The sequence below is a fragment of the Protopterus annectens genome, chromosome 16.part0 (genome assembly GCF_019279795.1).
Source record: "Protopterus annectens isolate FY-2018-M chromosome 16.part0, PAN1.0, whole genome shotgun sequence".
In the NCBI taxonomy this organism is placed as follows: Eukaryota; Metazoa; Chordata; order Ceratodontiformes; family Protopteridae; genus Protopterus; species Protopterus annectens.
This window is the reverse complement of record NC_056750.1, coordinates 768,373,295-768,393,024: the sequence shown is the minus strand read 5'-3', so window position 1 is coordinate 768,393,024 and position 19,730 is coordinate 768,373,295. Positions and strand designations below refer to the sequence as shown.

The following is a 19,730-nucleotide window of genomic DNA, read 5'->3' as shown; positions in this document are numbered from 1 at the left end:
AAACAATACATGCAGAGGAGGAACAAGGTTTAAAAGAAGGCATTACTTGAATGAGCTATGTAATGTTTGACTGGAAATGACTGGATAGATTATAAATAATGTATAATGTTTGCAACAAAAAATTATGCCAGTATGGTTTGTGGTGTATAATATTTGCAACTAAAATGATGTCAATATGTTTTTTTTCATTTATATAAATGTATGATTGCCTATGTCATATGTGATAATTTAGTAAAGAGGATTCTTTTAACAAAAAAATAAAAAGAATCAAACAGGCACTGCTCTTTGCATATGTGTTCTGGAGATGAGAATAGCTCTCCTTGCTTTGAGTGTGTTACAAGACCTTTTTACAACAGAAGTGATTTCATTCCATCAAACAATATGTCTGTGTTTGAGTACTTGAACAAGCAGGGAGTAACCAGAATTTACTTCCTTTGCCAAGAAGCCATAACGGTTTGGCAGTGGCAATTGCTTTGCATCATTGTCTGACTGCAATGCATATTCCAAGGATGGCCAACTGTCTTGAGGACAGGCTCAGCAGGTCTATTCTGATGCCTCATGAGTGGTCTCTCAGTCTGGCAGTAGCTCATCAGATATCCAACCACTGGACTGGGGTCAACCTTGCTGTGATCTATTTGCCTCCCTCACCAATACCAAATGCAACAACTTCTTTGTTCTAATCCATTTGGTTTGACAGTCCTTGAGAGATGCAGTGGTCAGACATGTGATACCCCTCACCCCACGGCTTGCTTAAGCCCCATTTGATGAAGCACATAGGGCTTCTAGATCCCCTCCGAATATAGTGCCAAGCCCATTCGGTCAGCCTCACCTGGACTTACGTATCCTAAATTTAACCACTTGGTTTCATCAGTTCCCCTGATGGCCACAGGGATATTGTTATCTAAAAGTATGGTTTGCGTCCTTTCTGTGTCTCAAAAAGAATTTGCTTGAAAAGTGTATACATCCACTTCTCTTCTGGAACTCCTACAATTTTTCTCAGTTCTGTTTTACAAAGGTTCTAGCTACTTTACTATAGAAGTTCAGCTGGATTCTGTATCCAATTTCCATTGTGGCACTGACTGTCACTCATTTCTTTCACACAGATTGTGTGAAGCCTTTCTAAAATGAACCTTTCTCTTGTGACCTCCAGTAAAGGACCCCATTCTACCTGGAGACCTCAGTTTTGTTTTAGAAGCCTTAACTAAAATCCAGTTTGAGCCAGCATCTACAGAACAGCTAACATTTCTCTCCTGGAAGACTTTATTTTTGGTGATGACTACCTTTGTCAAACGAGTTTTAGAATTGCACGCCTTCTCTTTCTGTCTCCCTTACTTAATTTTTGATAAATACAGTTTCTGTCTTTAATAATCCCACCCTTTGTCCCAAAATTACATCAGAGAACAATGTGAACTAGTCTATTCATTTGCCTGTTTCCTATCCTAACCATTCTGAATGAGGCAGAGTATATTCTGCACAGATTGGACATTCATAGAAAAGTGAGATTCTGTATTCATGGACTTAGGAAAGGGCAATCAATTATTCATCCCTTTCACCCCTAACCATCTGGGAAAAAAACTGCCTAAAGTAACTTTGTTATAGAAGTTATCAGATCACAGATCTTTTGCTTGCAAGCCACAGAACAAATCCTTACAAGTCAACCCAAAAGCTCATTTTACAAGATATGTCACTACTTCCACATCCTTTTTCAAAAACTCCACTGTGGATGAGATTTGTGTGATGCTAGCCAGGTTTACAGATTGAACAAATAGCGTGAGTAAGATGTGAAAGTCATGTAATTACCATAAAGCTGGATCCTTTTATCCTAGTCCAGGGGCGGCCTTTGGTCAAGTGGTGCCCTAGGCAAAAGGGCTTAACAGTGCATCAAAAACCACCCAGTGCCCCCATCCTGGTCTACTGACACCATCCAGATTCCTTTTTTCTTCCCTTTTCTCACAGTTTATCTTGCTCTTCATTTTTTCCTGTATTCATTCAACATGTTTTAAAGAAACCATTTCTTTACTACAAAAAAATAAACAAATAAATACTGGAAAAGTTCCCCTGCTAGAGTGGCGCCCTAGGTGGTTGCCTGGTTGGCCTATGCCTAAGGCCGGCTATGTCCTAGTCTATCCAGTATGACATATCTCCCTATTTTCCCATCCAAACTGTCACTTTCTGAGGACCTGGCAGACCATCTGGAAGGTCTTCTGTCTGTCTCTATCTCATTCACTCTCAGGTTTATAGTATCAGGTAGCAAACTGGATCTGAGGGAAGCCACTACCCTGGGGAATTATGGGAGAGAATTTTTTAAAGGAGCTTGGAGTTCTAGCAAACCTAGATTGGATCCAACAAACAGCGTGGTACCCATCAGCCCTATCAGAAAGACTAGGATGAAAGGATCCGACATTATGATAAGTATATAGCTTCCATTTTTATATTGTCTTCATGTATGTCAAATTTATGTTATTCAACCTTAAATGCTTGAAAGTTACTGAGTTCCTTGTAAATGCTATGTTATTCTTGTACAGTTTATATTTCCTTTGGCCCAGATCATGTCTGAAAAGCCCTCAGAACAGTGCACCTACCTGGTTAACAAATTCAAAATGAAATAAATAAATTAATTAAATACCTGAAGAAAATCTGCTTCAGGAGATTATGTAGTCTCTACAGAGACAAATAGTGGTAGGATCAAACCTCACATCTTAGATGTGTGATACAGTAACAATAAGCACTATTCAGACATTTCCTTGGGGGGGTGGGGGGATGAAGAAATTATTGTACAACAGCTCTGTGACCTATACAGAAGGAGGGTGTCAGATCTGAGGTCAGAGGAGATCTACATAAATTATGGCATCATATGTGAGGACAACGTGGAAGAACAAACCCGGAATGATGCAAAGATGCACCATGACTTAGAAGCTAGTAACATATTTAGCATATTTAGAGATTTAGGGTGCAGGGTGCGTTGTTCCCTGTAAACTTTTTTTAAGTGTGTGATACATGATGCTACAAGCTATCATTTATTTAGTTTATATTTTGTGGTGTGGTTTATTGTAATTCTGCTCATGAAAGTGCTATGTACCCTGCAAAGTATTTACTAATGTTTTCATTATATATTTATAAGGTAAGCAGTGATGTAAGAAAATATGCATAGATGCAGTGTAACATTCATTGTACTTCAAATATAAGTAACTGATAAAATAATTTCAGTGGCGACATGTATCATGAAATAGCAATGATATTTTTTTCCACTCTTTGCCCTCTTTACCTGTTCGCTGTCAGCTCCATCCTGGTCTATTGCCTCATTTTTTTCCACATCACCAGGTAGAAAAGGCTGACCTGGAAGGACCAGTATTCTGACAGCCATTATGGACGGTTTCAAAGTTTTCTGCTATAAGCCTTATTTTTCCTCCTGAATGCCTGGCTAGCAGAGCTAAAGGGGGATGTGCAATGAATGGGCTGTCCAAACTCGCAGTTCCTCACTTCGGTAAGAGACATTGCCAGCACATTTCCCTACTCTCTCCCCTCCCCTTAAGCACTGGAAGTGGTTTTCCCCAGTTTCTATTGGAAAAATCACACCTGTGTTTCACAGAAACTGACATAAAAACCCTAAGCTGTACCTTGGAAATGCACTGTACAAACTATGAGTTAAGCACTGGAAATGATCAATGAGATGACAAATTAGGTTACAGCTCATGTAACAAGAACTGCATGTTGAAGTCTGTATAAACAGATACTGGGGGAAAAGGAGCAAAGAACACAAGACACCTGGGGGTGGGAGTGAGGCAGTCAGTGAGTTTGTCCTTATGAATTCATGTTTTAAAAAAACTGCCATGTAATTTGTGAAGCTGTGAGAAATGTACGTCTGATGAAGATCACTCATCCACAGCAATGGTGGTCACATGAAAGCACAATCCTACTTAATTTCTATAAAGCACAGCAGCAAATTCCCATGGTTCTGGATAAAAACCAAAAGGGTATGAGGTTGCTTTGATAACCTTAACCTGGCTATACTAATATTTCAACTAAAATGATGACTGGAAGCTATGTTTGTTACCTTGGCATCACCCTTGAAATAAAAGCTGGTTGCTGCCAGTTAGATGTCCTATTTCAACTCATTTAGTTTCTTCCCCCTCTCTTGGCCACTACCTCCTTCCTCTTTTTGTTAGTACAGCAGGCATAGATATTTTTTAGGGTAAATAATAACTTTTGGATTTACCCACCTCATGTATCATGCTTCCCAGACAGCATTTCTATCAGCAGTACCATTGCACCAGTGTTCCATACTGGCACATGAGATATGTAAGTATAGTCAGCATTCCTAGGTACTTTCTTTTGTTTTTCTCACAAGTCTCACTATTTCACATCCCACATCACTGCTTCAATGTTTTCTTATTTATAGGGTCACATACTTTTTATCCATTTCTTGTTTTTCTTCAGAAATCTTCAATCAAATTTATATTACTGGTTTTATCATAATTGTGGTTGGAATGTGCACACTTGAGTAATGTAGTTCACTGTTTTTATCTCTTAAAGATTATGGAGTCTGTTTAGAAAGAAAATGGAGTCAGGATCAGCAAATGTGAATCTTTAAAATTAAGGGAGAAAAATAACTGGAATAAATTGATATACTTCAGCTCAGATTTTGAGTGAGGTACTAATCAGGGATATAAATACATTTTAATAACTGTCAACCATCTGATCAGCACCAGTGCTGCTAAAAGAAACACATTAGAAGTACATTCATAGTTGCTTATATCTGTAGTCCTATAGTTATGTCAAATCTGGGAGTTTCAACAGCGGATGCTCCTCGCAGTTTAGACTGTTTGATCAAGCCAGCACACTATTGCTGCACCTGGGCTTACTGTGGTTAATTTTGTGTCATTCCGTCAGTACAATGATTAATCTAAACTAAAAGATCTAAAGCCTTTGGAGGTCACAGTCTAACAACAGCGACACTACTAGTGTCATAAAACACACAAAAATGTTTTTCAGGAGGCAAGCCCCCCCCAGCAACCTCAGATATGGTCCAAATTCCCATACACTTGATCTCTTAATTAACCGAAGCATTTTTTTCTGTATGTGAATGTGTAAATTACTTTCTGTTTATTTTCTTATATGCCATGTGTGTAATGGTTAACAAACAAACAAGCAAGCATTCATCTACTCCAAGGCTACATACTCATGAAAGAGACAGAATATGGAAAACAAAAGTACAACTCACTTTTCTCCCTTTTCTTCAGTTCCACAATGCAGCACTACCTAGGCAGTTCCAGTCTAGTGAGTCATTGACAATGGGAAACTTGTGACCTTCCAATTCAGACATACCTAGAGTCACTGTTCTAGGCTATGAAAAAGAGTAGGTTTCACACTGTATTAAGCACAAATCATATCTTATTGCAGCCCTTCTTTGACAATAAGATGTTTTGTAAATGGGTATTTCACTATGGTTTCAACAACTATGCATATTGTAACAACAGTGACCTACATTAGGTACTGTTGGTGGACTGACACCAACATATGAACAGAACTCAAAGATGTGAATTTGTGCTGGAGGCTGCAAAAGTTCAATAGGGTTAATGGAAAGAAAACAGATAACTTTCCTTAATGTATCTAATGAAGTGGGAGATTTTTGTACAGTGTAAATTCACTCCCTTTCATCTGATCAGAATCAGGAAAATTCTTCCTTTATGGGGATGTTACATTTTTGCTTGAAAATTTTAGTTATCTTGTATGGAATCCCTCTTCTCGTGAAAATAAATACAGAAAGAAGATAAAGCTCTGTGTTCAAGTTGAACAGTACTAGCACTACTATACCGCACTTCTTTGGATGTCTTAAAGACCACCAGCCAAGATCCAGATTTAGTCTCCACTAAAGGAAAAGGCAGGACATGTACATTTTCTTTGGTTAGGCAAAATTTATATAATTTTCATAAGGCAGATCCTGAATCTAAAGCTGTCACTTTTGAGTCTTTGCCATATGATAAGGATTCTAAGTCACTGAATATATAAGGTAAATTTTGTGTAGCTCTAGTACTTTTGCGGTTAGTGAAGTATAATGTTTAGTTCATGTGGTTTCTTAAAGTTCCATTTAAAACCAGATACAGAACACTTTGCAGTCTATTTCTAGCAGCAGTACTATTAACATAACAAAGAAGTTAGTTGTTGCTCTGGACAGGACAAAATAAGAGTTTACTTAACATTTGTTAACCGGGAAAGTTCAACTTGGAGCGAAGCCAATTCTCAGTGGAGGCCCAGGGAGAAATGCTCCAGACACATCTTTGTATCATGGGAGGAAACCAGAGCACTCGGAGGAAACCCACACGAATGCAGGGAGGACATGCAGACTCCATACAGAAGGAACCCCAGCCGAAAATCAAACCGGAGAACCTCTTGCTGTGAAGTGACAATGCTACTGCTGCACCACTGCTCTGTCCATATACATGCACTTTTATAAAAGCTGCCATGCCAGTGTTAGGTTTATGAAGACTGACATAGTTTACAACTCAGTGTTAAAGTACTGATGTTAGATTTAATTTATTTAATGCTCCTGTGTTACAAAAACTCTGGTTTGGTCTATCACTAGGTGATCTAATTGTTAATTAGAAAGGAAGGGTAGGGCAAGATTTTTATAGAGACGTGCATCTAATAATCCTCCATATCAAACAGGAATAAGGAAGGAAATTCACTTTCATCACTGAAAAGAAACTAATTACAACTGATATTCAACACAAAAAGACAGATGCCAGATAATGTTCTGTAGTCCTATCTCGCCTTCATTCTTACATATGAGATCGGAGCCGATCCTCGGCTCCGACTCGGCCTATTTACAAGCTCAAAGTCTTCTAGTTGGCTTGTGGCAAGGTAGGTATCCCCTGGTGCACCATTCCAATCCCCAGATCTCATTTGCCGCGTTGACGGGTTCGGATGTGCTTCTTCTTTTCCGTGGCTATGTTTTACACATTTTCTTCAAAAATTGTTAAATCTTCTGTTTTTCAATTTGATAGTGTTTTCTAGCATTCTATAGCTCTAGTTTGTGTAGTATTTGCATTTAGATAGCATTAGTAGAGCGCCTTTTGTGTGCAATTTGTTTAAGTACAGTTGGCCGTTGGCCTTATAGTACTTGGTATCCTGTGTGCCAGTTATTACTTCGTTGCTATAGTTGTTATAGTTGTTTTAGTTGTTAACAATATCATTCTAATATTAGTAGTTTAGGTGCATTTGCACTTAGTTTAAGCTGTGTGTGCTTGCTTATATACTGTAAATAAGAGTTTTTTTGCGGAGCCTCCACTTACTGATATTTTTTGTCAGTTGTGTTATAGACAGAACGAGGTTCTTTTGACCTTGTTCTTTGTGTTTTCCTGTTCTGTGTGTGTGGGTCTTTCTACTTGTTTCTGTCCCCCCTAGGTCAGTTTTAGTTAGAGGACCTAGTTTCCCTCTTTCCTACCCGGGCTAGGCCTGTTTAAGTTAGAGGACCTAGTCTTCGTGGTATTTTTTTTTCCGTTCCTGTAGGGCTAGGCCCATTTAATTAGAGGCCCTAGTCCTCCCACTTTCTTGTGTGTGTGTGTGTGTGTGTGTGTGTGTGTGTGTGTGTGTGTGTGTGTGTGTGTGCGCGCGTGTGTGTGAGTTCATCTTCTGTGAGATGTCTAAGGAAGGCAAAGACTATAAGCCATCTGGCTTTAAGAAATGCATAAAATGCTCACAGAAGATGTCCATAACGGATGGCCACAGTAACTGCGTTTACTGTCTTGGGGCCATCCACTTGCAAGAAACTTGTTTATTTTGCCACTCTTTTAGTGCTGGGGTGTTGCAAAAAAGAAAAAATAAGCTCATTCTAAAAGGTCTCTTAAAGCCCTCCTTTGAGGAAGGTCTGGCTAGTTCTTCCTCTTCTGCTAGATTCCAGGGATCTAAAAAGGAAAAGTCCAAATCCTCTAAGAGGCCCTCCCCGGCACCAGCTGGTGTCTCAGAGCCACCTTTTAAAATTACTAAGCATGACAAAATTACTGTGTCATCAACTCCACTGAGTTCGGAGCTGATCGAGAGTATTACTACTGTGGTTACAGGGTCAGCGCCAAGTAGTTCGGAGCCAACCACTGAGAGTATTCAACGGAGCCGGTCTGTCGACCCTTTACCGGTCTCCCCTGCATTAAAGTCACCTATACTGCAAAGATCCCGCTCTCCTACTCTGTCCTCCAGGTCTTCCAGGAGTTTATCAGAAGAAGATATGGAGAGGGTAGTGCTGAGACTGCTGAAGTCATCTGCCTTACCTAAATTGCTGTTGGCTCCGACCCAGTTGGTTCTGGGGCCACTTGAGTCCATCCCCCCCTTCGGTGATTCCTCCTCTGAGCCATGCTGGTATTTCAGAGCCAGAGCATTTGGTACCACTGGTGGAACCCTTGGTTCCAGCTCCCCCTGAGGTTGTTTCTGATCTGAGTTCCACTCCGACACTCTCAGTGTCGTTCGTGGTGTTTAGCAGCTGAAGATCCCCGGTCGGCCCCGACAGGGATGCCTAGAACCAAACCTTTTTGGTTCCGAGCCTGCCTATCGGCATATCAGCAAGGGTGAGCTTGGACCCTACGTCAATCTCGGAGCTGATGGTTCTGGAACCGATGGCATCCTAGGTCTCCTCGGAGCCAAGGAGGTCTTTGGAGCTAGAGAGGTTGGCATTCGAGATGATGAGCAGTGTGCTGTCCCGATCATTAGCTCCTACCAGGGGTACTGACACTCTTCCTCCAAGGGTACCTACTTCTGTCTCAGCTCCTACTCTCTCTTTGGACAGCAGAGACCCGCAGCCTCAGGAGCCACCAGCTAGTGGCCCCCACTCTTCCGAGACCTCCAAGGAATATCCTTCCGAGGAACCCCATGGAAGAGAACATGCAAGAGGAAGCATGTAGACTCCCAGGATGAGTCTCTTACTTCAGACACTGACCTCGAGGAGTCAGAAGGGTCCCTCAAGTTGTCCTCTGGTGATGTCTCCTTCATAGACATCTTGGAAATCCTTAAGCAGGGGTGCGGCTGGACCACTGTTACCCCTCCTGATGAGGAGTCAGTGTACCTGAAGGCTTTCGGGTCTCAACCTTCAGCCTCTTGGGTGTCTCCACCCTTCGATGAACTGATGGAGCTAGTTAGTCGGAAGGTGTGGGATACTCCTGATGCCATGGAGCCAGTCCCCAGGAGACCAAATAAGTTTCTTTCTGCACCCAGAGAAAAGGAATTTTTGTCTAAAGGTGTTCCCGTAGATGCCATGGTGGTGGCGGCAGCCACTAAGAAGGAGCTTGCAGAAACGTCTTCTTCTGTTCATCCGCCGAATAAGGAGTCTCGAACGATGGACAGATATGGGAAGCATATCTTTTCTTCAGCAGCATTTAATCTTAGATCGCTGAACTACATTACACACTTCACGAGGCTTCAGAGAGATCTCCTTAAGGAGTTAGGAGATTCTCTACAAGGTACATGTACTGAGGGAGTCCCTGACAAGGTGTCTGCCCAGTTGTCTACCTTGAACTCTATTGTCAACTTGTCCATGAGGCTTATCCCACATGCAGCCGATGGAGCGAGTAGAGCAGCGGGTACAGGAATTTCCCTAATATGCCATTCCTGGATGCGTTTGTGTAATTTTGCGGAACTATTCAAGTCTACCTTTACCAACGCCTCCTTCGATGGTTCTTCATTGTTTGGTCCCAAGGTAAAGGACATACTCACCCGGTGTGAGCAAGAAGGTAAAACACTCTCTGCCGTGGGAGTACATTTTACTGTCTTCTTTAGACCATACCCTAAGGGTCAGAGGAGTGATAAAATGTGTTTCAAGAAGTCCTAGAGGTTTTTCCAAGATGCACAGGGTGACTTCTCCTTCAGAGGCAGAGGAGGAGGAGGAAATGGTAGACATCGCTCTAGAGGCAGGGGCGGACTGCAAAACCAGGGACGCAGCGATTCGTTTCGGGGCCGGCCTTACCAGCGCTCCTGATGTGGGGCCCGACTGTGCTTCTCTGGAGCTGGTCGGGGGGTCGCATTTCTTTGTATCCAGAAGCCTGGCTAAGTATCACTCAAGACAAATGGGTACAAAGAATTATTACCAGAGGTTATGTCATACCCTTTTCTTTTCCACCTTACATTTCCAAGAGGATCTCGGATGTTCCACCTAATCACAGGGATCAGGCAACTGTGGAGGTCAACAAGTTGCTGGCAAAAAGAGTCATCCAAACCGTCCCAGCAGACCAAATAGGATCTGGAACTTACTCCAGATTCTTTTTAGTGCCAAAACGTACAGGGGACTGGAGGCCCATCTTGGACCTCAGCAGACTGAATGAATCAGTAAAGAAGGACAAGTTCTGGATGGTGACACTGCAGTCTATACTTCTGTTATTGGGGAAAGACACTTGGATGTGCTCAATAGACCTCCAAGACGCTTACTTCCACATAAAAATGGACAGGGCATCGAGGAGTCATCTATGCTTCTGGCTGGGAGCCAGTCCTTACCAGTTTCATGCTCTGCCTTTTGGTCTTACCACAGCCCCCAGGGTGTTCACCAAGTGTATGGCAGTAGTGACAGCTCACCTGAGACTTTGAGGATTCCAGGTGTTTCCGTATCTGGACGACTGGTTCTTGACCGCCCCCACCAGGTATCTACTTCTTCAGACCAGGGACGCTACCATTCAACTTTGTGCCCAGTTGGGGATTTCTATCAATTGGGAAACATGTGCCTTATTGCCATCTCAATCTGTGAATTTTACAGGCACAGAGATAGACACAGTAGACATGTTGGCTAGTCTTCCAGTAGAAAGGGCACAGAATCTGGTTCTTCAAATTCAACATCTTGCTGTCATCCCAATGGTCTTTTCAGCACCTACCATTATCTCTTCACATACTGCTGACAGAATCTTGCAAGAAGGACCTAATTTAGGGGACTCTACCCAATCAGTTAACCACAGGCACTTCCCTTGTTCCTCGCCAACTCGTTGCCACAGATGCCTCACAGATAGGGTGGGGGGGGCATTATCTAGGCAGGACTGTCCAAGGCACATGGCAAGATCACGAGGCTCACCTGCATATCAATGTTCTAGAGATGAGGGCGGTGCTCCTGGTGTTGCAAGCACTCCACGACCTTCTGCCTCTGGGGACGATTGCGACACAATCAGACAACATGTCGGTAGTATGGTATATCAACAAACAGAGCAGAACCAGATTATAAACACTTTGTCGAGAGGCCATTTGAGTTTTGAAATGGGCATTATCTTCCCAGCGTTTTCTGGTGGCAATGCACATTCCAGGGGCAACCAACATGATAGCTGACCAGCTCAGCCGGGCAATTTTGATGTCTCACGAGTGGTCTCTGAAATAGGAAATAGCGGAGCAGATTTTCCGCAGATGTGGACAGCCTTGCTGCGATCTCTTTGCCAGCCCAATCAATGCCAAATGCAGCAGCTACTTCTCCCTCATCACCCCTCTGGGGGACTCACCAAGAGACGCACTTGTTCACGATTGGCCCCTGGGTCTCCTTTATGCTTTCCCCCCTTTCCTCTCATACCCAAGGTTATTCAGAAAGCGAAACGGCTGGGAAGCAAACTGATCCTCATTGCTCCTTACTGGCCTCGTCAGGTTTGGTTCCCCTTTCTCGGGCCTCTTCTCCTAGATGATCCTTGGATTCTGGACCCAGTGCCAGATCTCTTGATGCACATGTCAGGCTCGCTTCATCCCGCCTTACACACCCTCAATTTGACAACTTGGCTGCTCCAGTTTCATCCCTAGTCAGGCTTCACAACTTCTCACCTCTGTAACTCATATCCTAATGTCCTCTCATAAACCCTCCACTAGGAGACTATATTCCAGTAAATGGAGGAGATTCTCTTTCTAGGCTGAGAAAAAGAATGTTGACCCTTATACCACCCCCATTCCGGTGGTTTTGGAATTCCTGTCTGAGCTTTTCCACCAGGGATCTGTGGGTGCCACTATCAGGTTTCAATTGGCATACAAGATTCTAATCTGATGTCACATAGGCTGTGCAAAACCTTCTTCAAAGGTGCCACGTTGTTAAGACTCCCATTTCAAGAACCTGTTGCTTCATGGGATTTGAATTTTGTGCTATCCAGATTGACGTCGCCACCCTTTGAGCCTTCTCATTCATCGCCTTTGAAATTTTTGTCTTGGAAGACTTTGTTTCTGGTGGCTGTCACATCTGCCAGACGGGTGTCAGAGTTACAAGCATTATCTGTAAAACCCCCTTTTCTGATTTTTCACAAAGACAGAGTATCTCTTCATACTAATCCCTCCTTTGTCCCCAAGGTCTGTTCCCATAACACTTTGAACCAATCCTTAGAATTTCCAGTGTTCTTTCCAAATCATTCCAATGCAGCAGAATACAGGTTTCATCAGTTGGATGTCCATAGACAATTACGTTTTTATTTGCACCGGACAAAGGAATTCAGGAAATCAGATCAACTATTTATTTCCTTCTCCAAATCCAGGTCAGGTTTACCAGTTTCCAAAGTGACCCTCTCAAATTGGATTTCTAGTTGAATGGCTTACATTTACACCTCTGAGGGTAGATCTTTACCTTTCAATATCAAGGCTCATTCTACGAGATCTTAGTCTACCTCTGCAGCCTTTCAAGCCAGGGTCCCTCTTGATAACATTTGTGCAGCAGCAACTTGGGCTACCCCTCACACATTTATTACTCATTACAAATTGGATTTAACCTCCAGGGGTAGAGCATCCTTTGGTTCCACGGTACTCAGGTGTATTTTTCCTTGAGCCACCCAAGAATAAGTTGCTAGGGATGCTGTCCCATATGTAAGAATGAAGGTGAGATAGGACTACAGAACATAAAAAAGTTATGTACTCACCATAACGTTCCATGTTTGTCGTCCATCTTGCCCTTCACTCTTACGAACCCACCCACCTACCCCCATCTTGGAAGTACCCGGAGACAGACAAATATTGTTATCATTATTTTCTGGAGACCTTTTAGTATTGGCTTCTTTCTGTATGTTTGTATTTTTTTCTCCTAGTTAGCAGCAAACAAGATCTGGGGATTGTACTGGTGCACCATGGGATACCTACCTAGTCACGAGCCAACTAGAAGACTTTGAGCTTGTAAATAGGCCGAGTCTCGGCTCCGATCCCATATGTAAGAATGAAGGGCAAGATGGACTACAAACATGGAACGTTATGGTGAGTACATAACTTCTTTATTTCATGACTACTGCACTCTTCCCCCATTTACTGCATAACTTTAGGGTGTGAGTTTCACAGTCATCTTTCTGCAGGGTAAAAAAGAAAATATGATTTCAATAATAAACACAAATGAACTTACAAGAAACGCAACATATTTGAGCAACAGAATTAGTTTATGTCTATATGTCAACTTGCATCACAGAAATTTTCCTGTCAAGAGATTAATAATAATAGAAGTAATACCTATTTATTAACAAAGTAAGACCACTGGACATACAGTACCTCTTCAGGAACAACCTGGAAGCAATGTCTGGTTAAGTGACCTGCTCTAGGTTACAAAGCAGGAGGGCTGAGGGAATCACATCCCATACCACAGCAGCAACAGCTCATGGCCAGACACAAACCTACACGTTGTGGTTCAATGGCTAATAAAACAATGTAAAAAAAGGACATTTTGCTGAAGGAGATCAAAAATGTCAAGGTTTTTATTACACTTTTTTGTAAGAAAAAACAAACAGAGCTTCAGGATGGTAACTTTGAAGACTCCAAACAGAATAAGAAATAATTTCTGTGATGAATTACAAATGCAAATGTGAAGGAATATATTCTAAGCCTTGGGCTGTGGTACTTTAGAATATTCCCACTTTTATAATATGCACTATCCTTAGAGTCAGTATACATAAGCAGCAAGAGTATGGGAAAAATGTAGGGGGTGAACCCCACAAGAAAGAAATGCTTTAATGATGTAACAGTGAGTTTTGAAGCTTAGTGATGAATCACTGTTTACTTTTCAGAGGTCCTTGACCTGCAGTTCTGGATCTTGCATTTGTGATATCCAGGGCTATTTTAGCCATAGGAATAACTTTATTTCCATTGTCCAATGTAAATGTCTAGCAATAGATTATTTGGATTATGCTAAGGCATAGTGATTGATATAAATAGGTAAAGTGGCTTCATAGCAGCCTAAAGGAGATGCACGCAGAGTACCCTGACAGTCTTTCAGGAAAATGTTTAGCCAGGGCACCTACAAACAATATAGACAACATGATAAAAAACTAAGCAAGTAGGAACCAGACCTTTCTAACTTTGTAAGAAAATGACCTTGACCTCTGGAATGGGCCTTGAAATACATCTTTCATCTGTTGTCATCTCATATTCCAGGTTTATAATTCCAGCTTGCAGGCTCTGAACAGGAAAGTAATTGGGGCTCCTAGAAGTGAACCTGTTTATAATACACCACAACACTCATGTCAGTGTGTTTTGTTCCCTCATATTTTACCAGACTATTTAGAAGACAGATAACTTTCTCCCCCACAGAATTAGAGGTTAATGTATGCATTCCTTCCCTTTACTGCAATTCAAATGGTACTAATTTAATCAAAACAGAAGGTTAGTCTAATTTTGATCATGATGAGTATAGTGTTTCCAGGATGGCATACATCTCAGCTGTACAGTTTTTCGCAGAATGTCCAGATTTTTGACTCATGTTTTTGGTCCATTTTTCATTAAATTGTGGTTTTCTGGCAAATTAATGCCAACTCATTAAAGATTGTAGTCAGAAAATACAGACATTTGAATTTCAAACTTCATACCCTTCAGAAAATTCTTGCTAATGTAAAACCTGTTATTCTATCAACTTTCTAAGTTTGTAAGACTAATATTTAAAAATTGTCCCTATTTTTGGGCCTTTGTTCTACTGGCTTTGTCCAGATTTATTGCTCTAAGAGGTAATGATTATCCAGATATGTCTCCTGTTATGACTATATTTATTTATTTAACATTTGCTTACCAGGAAAGTCTGACTTGGAACGAAGCCAACAGACACGTCTTTGTAACATGGGAGGAAACCAGAGCACCCGAAGGAAAGTCACACAAACACAGGGAGGACATGCAGACTCTACACAGAAGGCACCCCAGCCAAGAATCAAACTGGAGAACCTCGTGCTGTGAGGTGACAATGCTACTGCTACACCACTGCCCCGTCAAAGAGTATATGTAGGTTCATTGGTTTTATAGATTGTTACTAGGTTAACTGCCTTGTGGGCCATTTTAAGCCTAGCCAATTGCTCCATTTGAGTTTCAAATCCTGCACCTTGTGTCTTTAAGGTAAACACCTCAACCATTACGCCAACCTCCCTCCTACCATTACTTCTACACCAAATATTGGTGACACAACAACAGGTCAAGATATTACATTCCACTTTCAAAACTTTGATTGCATAAGCCGTAAAGATACTCTGCTGATTTTAATAGCAACGCATTTACTTCACAAATTTTTAAAATCTTAGAAGAAGTTGAAAGAGCTAAATATGAGAAAATCTTGCACATTAAAGTTAGAGACATCACATAATCATGCAACAGGGCTATTAAACTACTGAAATGATTTTTAGTGTTTCATATATGACTTAATCATTATTCAAAACTCATATCTTTGTTTGGTTACCAGACTTTCCACAGTTAATTAGCTATGAGATTGTTTTATCTGATTAAATGACTTATGGAAGGACAGACCATTGATTCTGGAAACTTTTGTTTAAATTTACCAACTGGCATTGTTGCAACTTGTTAAAAAACACAACCTTTGCAAAAGTAATGTTATATTTGTCCATCTTATGCACCTTATGGTAGTAATATACTTTGTCCATTTCTAACTAGCTAAGTCTCTTGACATAGTTATGGAACAAGAAGATATTTAAAAAGTTAAAACTCCAACCATTTATAAAAAAATTCTTAGCATTTCACTTACAAAAAAATAAAATAAAAATAGCAGTATTATTGCCATCATCTCATGTACAGAGATAATTTTCCTGTAAATAACATGTGAACTGAAGTAGAAGCTAAACCTACTATGATGCTATATCAGTTTGCATTTGAAATAATGTATTTTGCACAATATTTAAATAGAAAACTGTAGCTCTCACCAGTGACTTACAAAAGGACATTTGGATTTACTCTTCGATGTTCACAAACCATGTACGCTGCATGAAATTGTACAGACAGGGCTACAATTAGGCATATGCTGTTCTAAACCATGGTATACAATTTCATTTTCTAGGGTAAAACTCTCTGACCATCTCAAAGGCATAATGTGTCCAGTATTCAAAACACACACATGGAATAAATAAGGTTCAATTGACACAGGAAAGGAAATAATTGTGTCTCTACTGGGATGTGCTTCTTATGTTACTTCTGAATTAAAGGGACCGTAATTTCAGTGTATGTGATTTTTCCGTATGATATTCCATATAATAAAGTATTATTTGTTAGAGGGAAAATGGCATTTGAGCTTGGGACACAAATCTGACATTTTTGGCGGCATCTGGCAACCCGTGCCCAAGACGTACATAATAGTCATAGATTTATCAGTAAGAATGGGTATGAATACTGCACAGTCCGCCACAGACGGTACTGGGAACTGATGGCGTAAAACAAATTGACTTAAGTATGGGTTACAACAATTCCTTAGCTTGTCAGTACACATAACTGTTATCGCTGTATTCTCAAAATGTGGGGTGGAATGTGTGCACGAAGATACAGATCGTGCCTTGTAGGGTGACATAAAAATTACAAAATGCATTGAAAAGACCGCAGGGTGCAATTTATGCAAACTAATTATGCTGAACTGGAAGAGGGCAATTTAAGAGTTTTATTATTTTCATTTAGTGGTGCAAGATTTAGCAGCCCAGGAGGTCCACAAGTTGTGTGTGTGTGTGTGTGTGTTCTTTGACTGGTTGCATATCCCAGTCTTTGAGACTGCGTGAGAGACGCAGCTTGCCTTAGTGGACCTTAATGTGCACTGAGGTGGTTCTAATAGCCCTTCCAGCTAAGAAGGGGCATGCGATCGATCTCTCAGGCACAAGATGGGGGTACTACGATTAATGAATACCTAGGTAGGACTGTTCGTGGATTTTTCACATTTCTAAGCTTTTTTCTTACAAAAAGGTGTTGAATCAGTTACGTAAAAGACTGCATTGCAGAGAGACAAAGCTTCATTGGAATGCACCGGAGCGGCATAAGGTGGGGGATGGTATAACAAGCTAAATAAAGCCAAGAGGACAGGAACCGTCCGGAGACTTTAATATATTTTCCCTGGCCAAGTACTACAGATGTTGCTTGTATCGCAAGATTAATATTTTAGTCAGCCTATTGCAGCTAAAAGATTGCACATGCACAGTACAATCCTTATAAGTTACTGACTTAGTTATAATTTTAGTTAATTTCAAAAGGCTATAAAATTAGGATGTTAGTTATTTTAAATGGATATCAAATGAGAATGTCAGTTTTCCTGTCGTTGAATTATCAGCTGTGGGAGGGAGCATATAAATAACTGAAACCCTGATTAATTATGTACAGTTGAGGCATTTTGTCCATTTACTGCAAACAGCACATGGAATGTTCATGAATTTTATAAATATACATACTTGCAGGTAATTTAAATAAATAATGCAAAAACCCGTTCACTTTTTACTAAGTGAACATAATTACGTGGAGTTGTATAGATTAAAAGGTACTAGAATTTTTCAATTTCCCTGCACCACCACAACTTACAAACCATGTGTTTGTTTTAATTTCCAGAATAAAAAAGTGTTCTAAAACGGAATATTAACTGTGCAGGAAACAGTGTCCATTCAATTTAGATGGAGAGGATGGCTTTTACTATTGAAAATATATATAGATTAAACTCAATTATCCCGATTAAAAGTACTATTCGGGTAAACTAAGCTGGCTATTATTATAATAATTTTATTTAACCGCGGAAATATTTAGTTTATTAGTAATGTTGTCTGAAAGTAATTGAAAGGCACCGTGAAATAATGAATGAATGCATTTGGAGAACTCATTAAAGGTTAATCTAAAGTATACATCAACATTGCAATACACAACTGCTGACTATTTAAGAGAAGTTACAGCCTGGATGAATACAAGTGGAGATTGCATTGGTCCATATACTACCTGGCTGGAGATCAGGTCCTCGCACACGGACAGAGCCATTTGAATGGCATTAGGCTTGTGGGTGACAGAAGTCGCATTCAGTTGAATCTTCCAAGCGCCCTGCATTTTATTGGCTTGGTTTACAGCGTCTCTAAAAATCTGTTCATATTTCTTTGTGCTAAGAACAGCCCCTATGTTGATAATCTTCGGGTCACATCCAGCCCGGGCAAATGAAATCGAAAATAAGATTGCTAGCAAGAGAAAATTCATGTTGGAAAAAATGTAACTGCAAGTAGTTCACTTTTGTGTTCCTTTTAATGTAGTTGTGTTTAGCAGTTTTGCAGTTTATTTCCTCAAGTGCAAATAATTTCACAATACGCAGTCCTCGCGTTTCTATTTTAGGAGGTCACATGTAGAACTGTAAGAAAACGCTGAAGCACCATTTCAATTGATCTTCAGAGAAAGACGCGTCCTATTCAGTTATATAGCTCAAATGAGTGTAGTAGCGTATGCCTTTCATGCTGCATGTGTTGTTAGATCACGTTGGCTGAGGGTCTTTGCCACCACATCATTACCCTTCAAACATTTTTAGCTCGGTTACCGCTTTCCAGCGTACATCACGAGTCCATCTGCTGTACTTAATTTCCTGTCCCAGCATTTGTGACTTGGCTGGAAGCAAACGATGCATGTATTAAGCATAACAGCATTGTCGGTTTGTCCTTGATATTGCAGGTTGAGAGGGGGCGGTTGCAACGTCGCCCTGCTCTGTGTGTGTGTGTTTCATGGAGCAGCTCTCCCTCACTGTGGTTGACTCTGGCTTCAGGAAGGAGTCCTACAGAGAGGTTGCTTCCTTTGGTTTAGTCGCTCTCCTAGGTTCTGAATCTCTGAAGTCACATTGGAGTAGTGTAGTTATAGTGCTAATTGACGGCCCCATTTTTCTTGCATGCTATTCCTTTGTTTTATGTAAAATAATTTTGGAACTGCAGGTGTGAAGGTGTACTGGACAAAGTGAACAACTGCTTTTTTCTGTCATCTTTAAGCTTTTGACATTACATTACATATGAGTGCATTTCTAAATAATATATGAATTATTGTTCCACGGAGACCCACATTGTGCCAGATATAATTTCTTTGTAGAGGATGAGGGAGGTAATCAGCAAAATAGGGGCTTTAGCCAGAAGTTTATTTTTTCTATTCTGAGCCACGCATAGTTGCCTCCACATTCATTTACTCCTATAGACAAAACATGCACATCTGACCAAATGTTGCTGCTACACACTAAAGAAATTAAACATTATTTTAGCTATTGTCCACCCCAATAGTAAAGATGGTTTCAAATGAGTAAGCCTACTTCTAACTATGCTGTGTACAGATGCAAGAAGTTGGCATTAGTTTATGCAGTTGTACTCATCTGAGGGCTTTAACAAGTATTTATGAGAGCTTTCTCAGACAGATATCCACATTTCACGTGTGTGTGTCTTTGCATGTGTATCTGTACATACATGCACATAATACACAACCTTAAATTTTACTGTGATGTACAAAATATAATGGAAAATATAAAGCACAACAGCATTTGGCTATATTATTACTTAAGACACTACACTAAAATCTGAAGCCTTTGCTTATTA

The 19,730-nt window shown here is 40.7% G+C and overlaps 1 protein-coding gene across 6 annotated transcripts in view; it reads right to left on the bottom strand.

Annotated features, from left to right (window-relative positions):
• GRIN1 (glutamate ionotropic receptor NMDA type subunit 1) overlaps positions 1 to 18,974 on the bottom strand; it is a 2,709,836-nt gene extending 2,690,862 nt beyond the window's left edge. For 4 of the 6 annotated variants that reach the window (XM_044058779.1, XM_044058782.1, XM_044058783.1 and 1 more), the window contains exon 1: positions 18,121 to 18,973. In XM_044058779.1, coding sequence (XP_043914714.1) covers positions 18,121 to 18,369 — 249 coding nt within the window. In that variant the 5' untranslated portion in view covers positions 18,370 to 18,973. Of the gene's footprint in view, positions 1 to 18,120 lie in introns of all 6 variants that reach the window. The other 2 variants (XM_044058780.1, XM_044058781.1) reach the window with 2 other exon arrangements.
• Between the last annotated feature and the right edge of the window lie 756 nt (positions 18,975 to 19,730).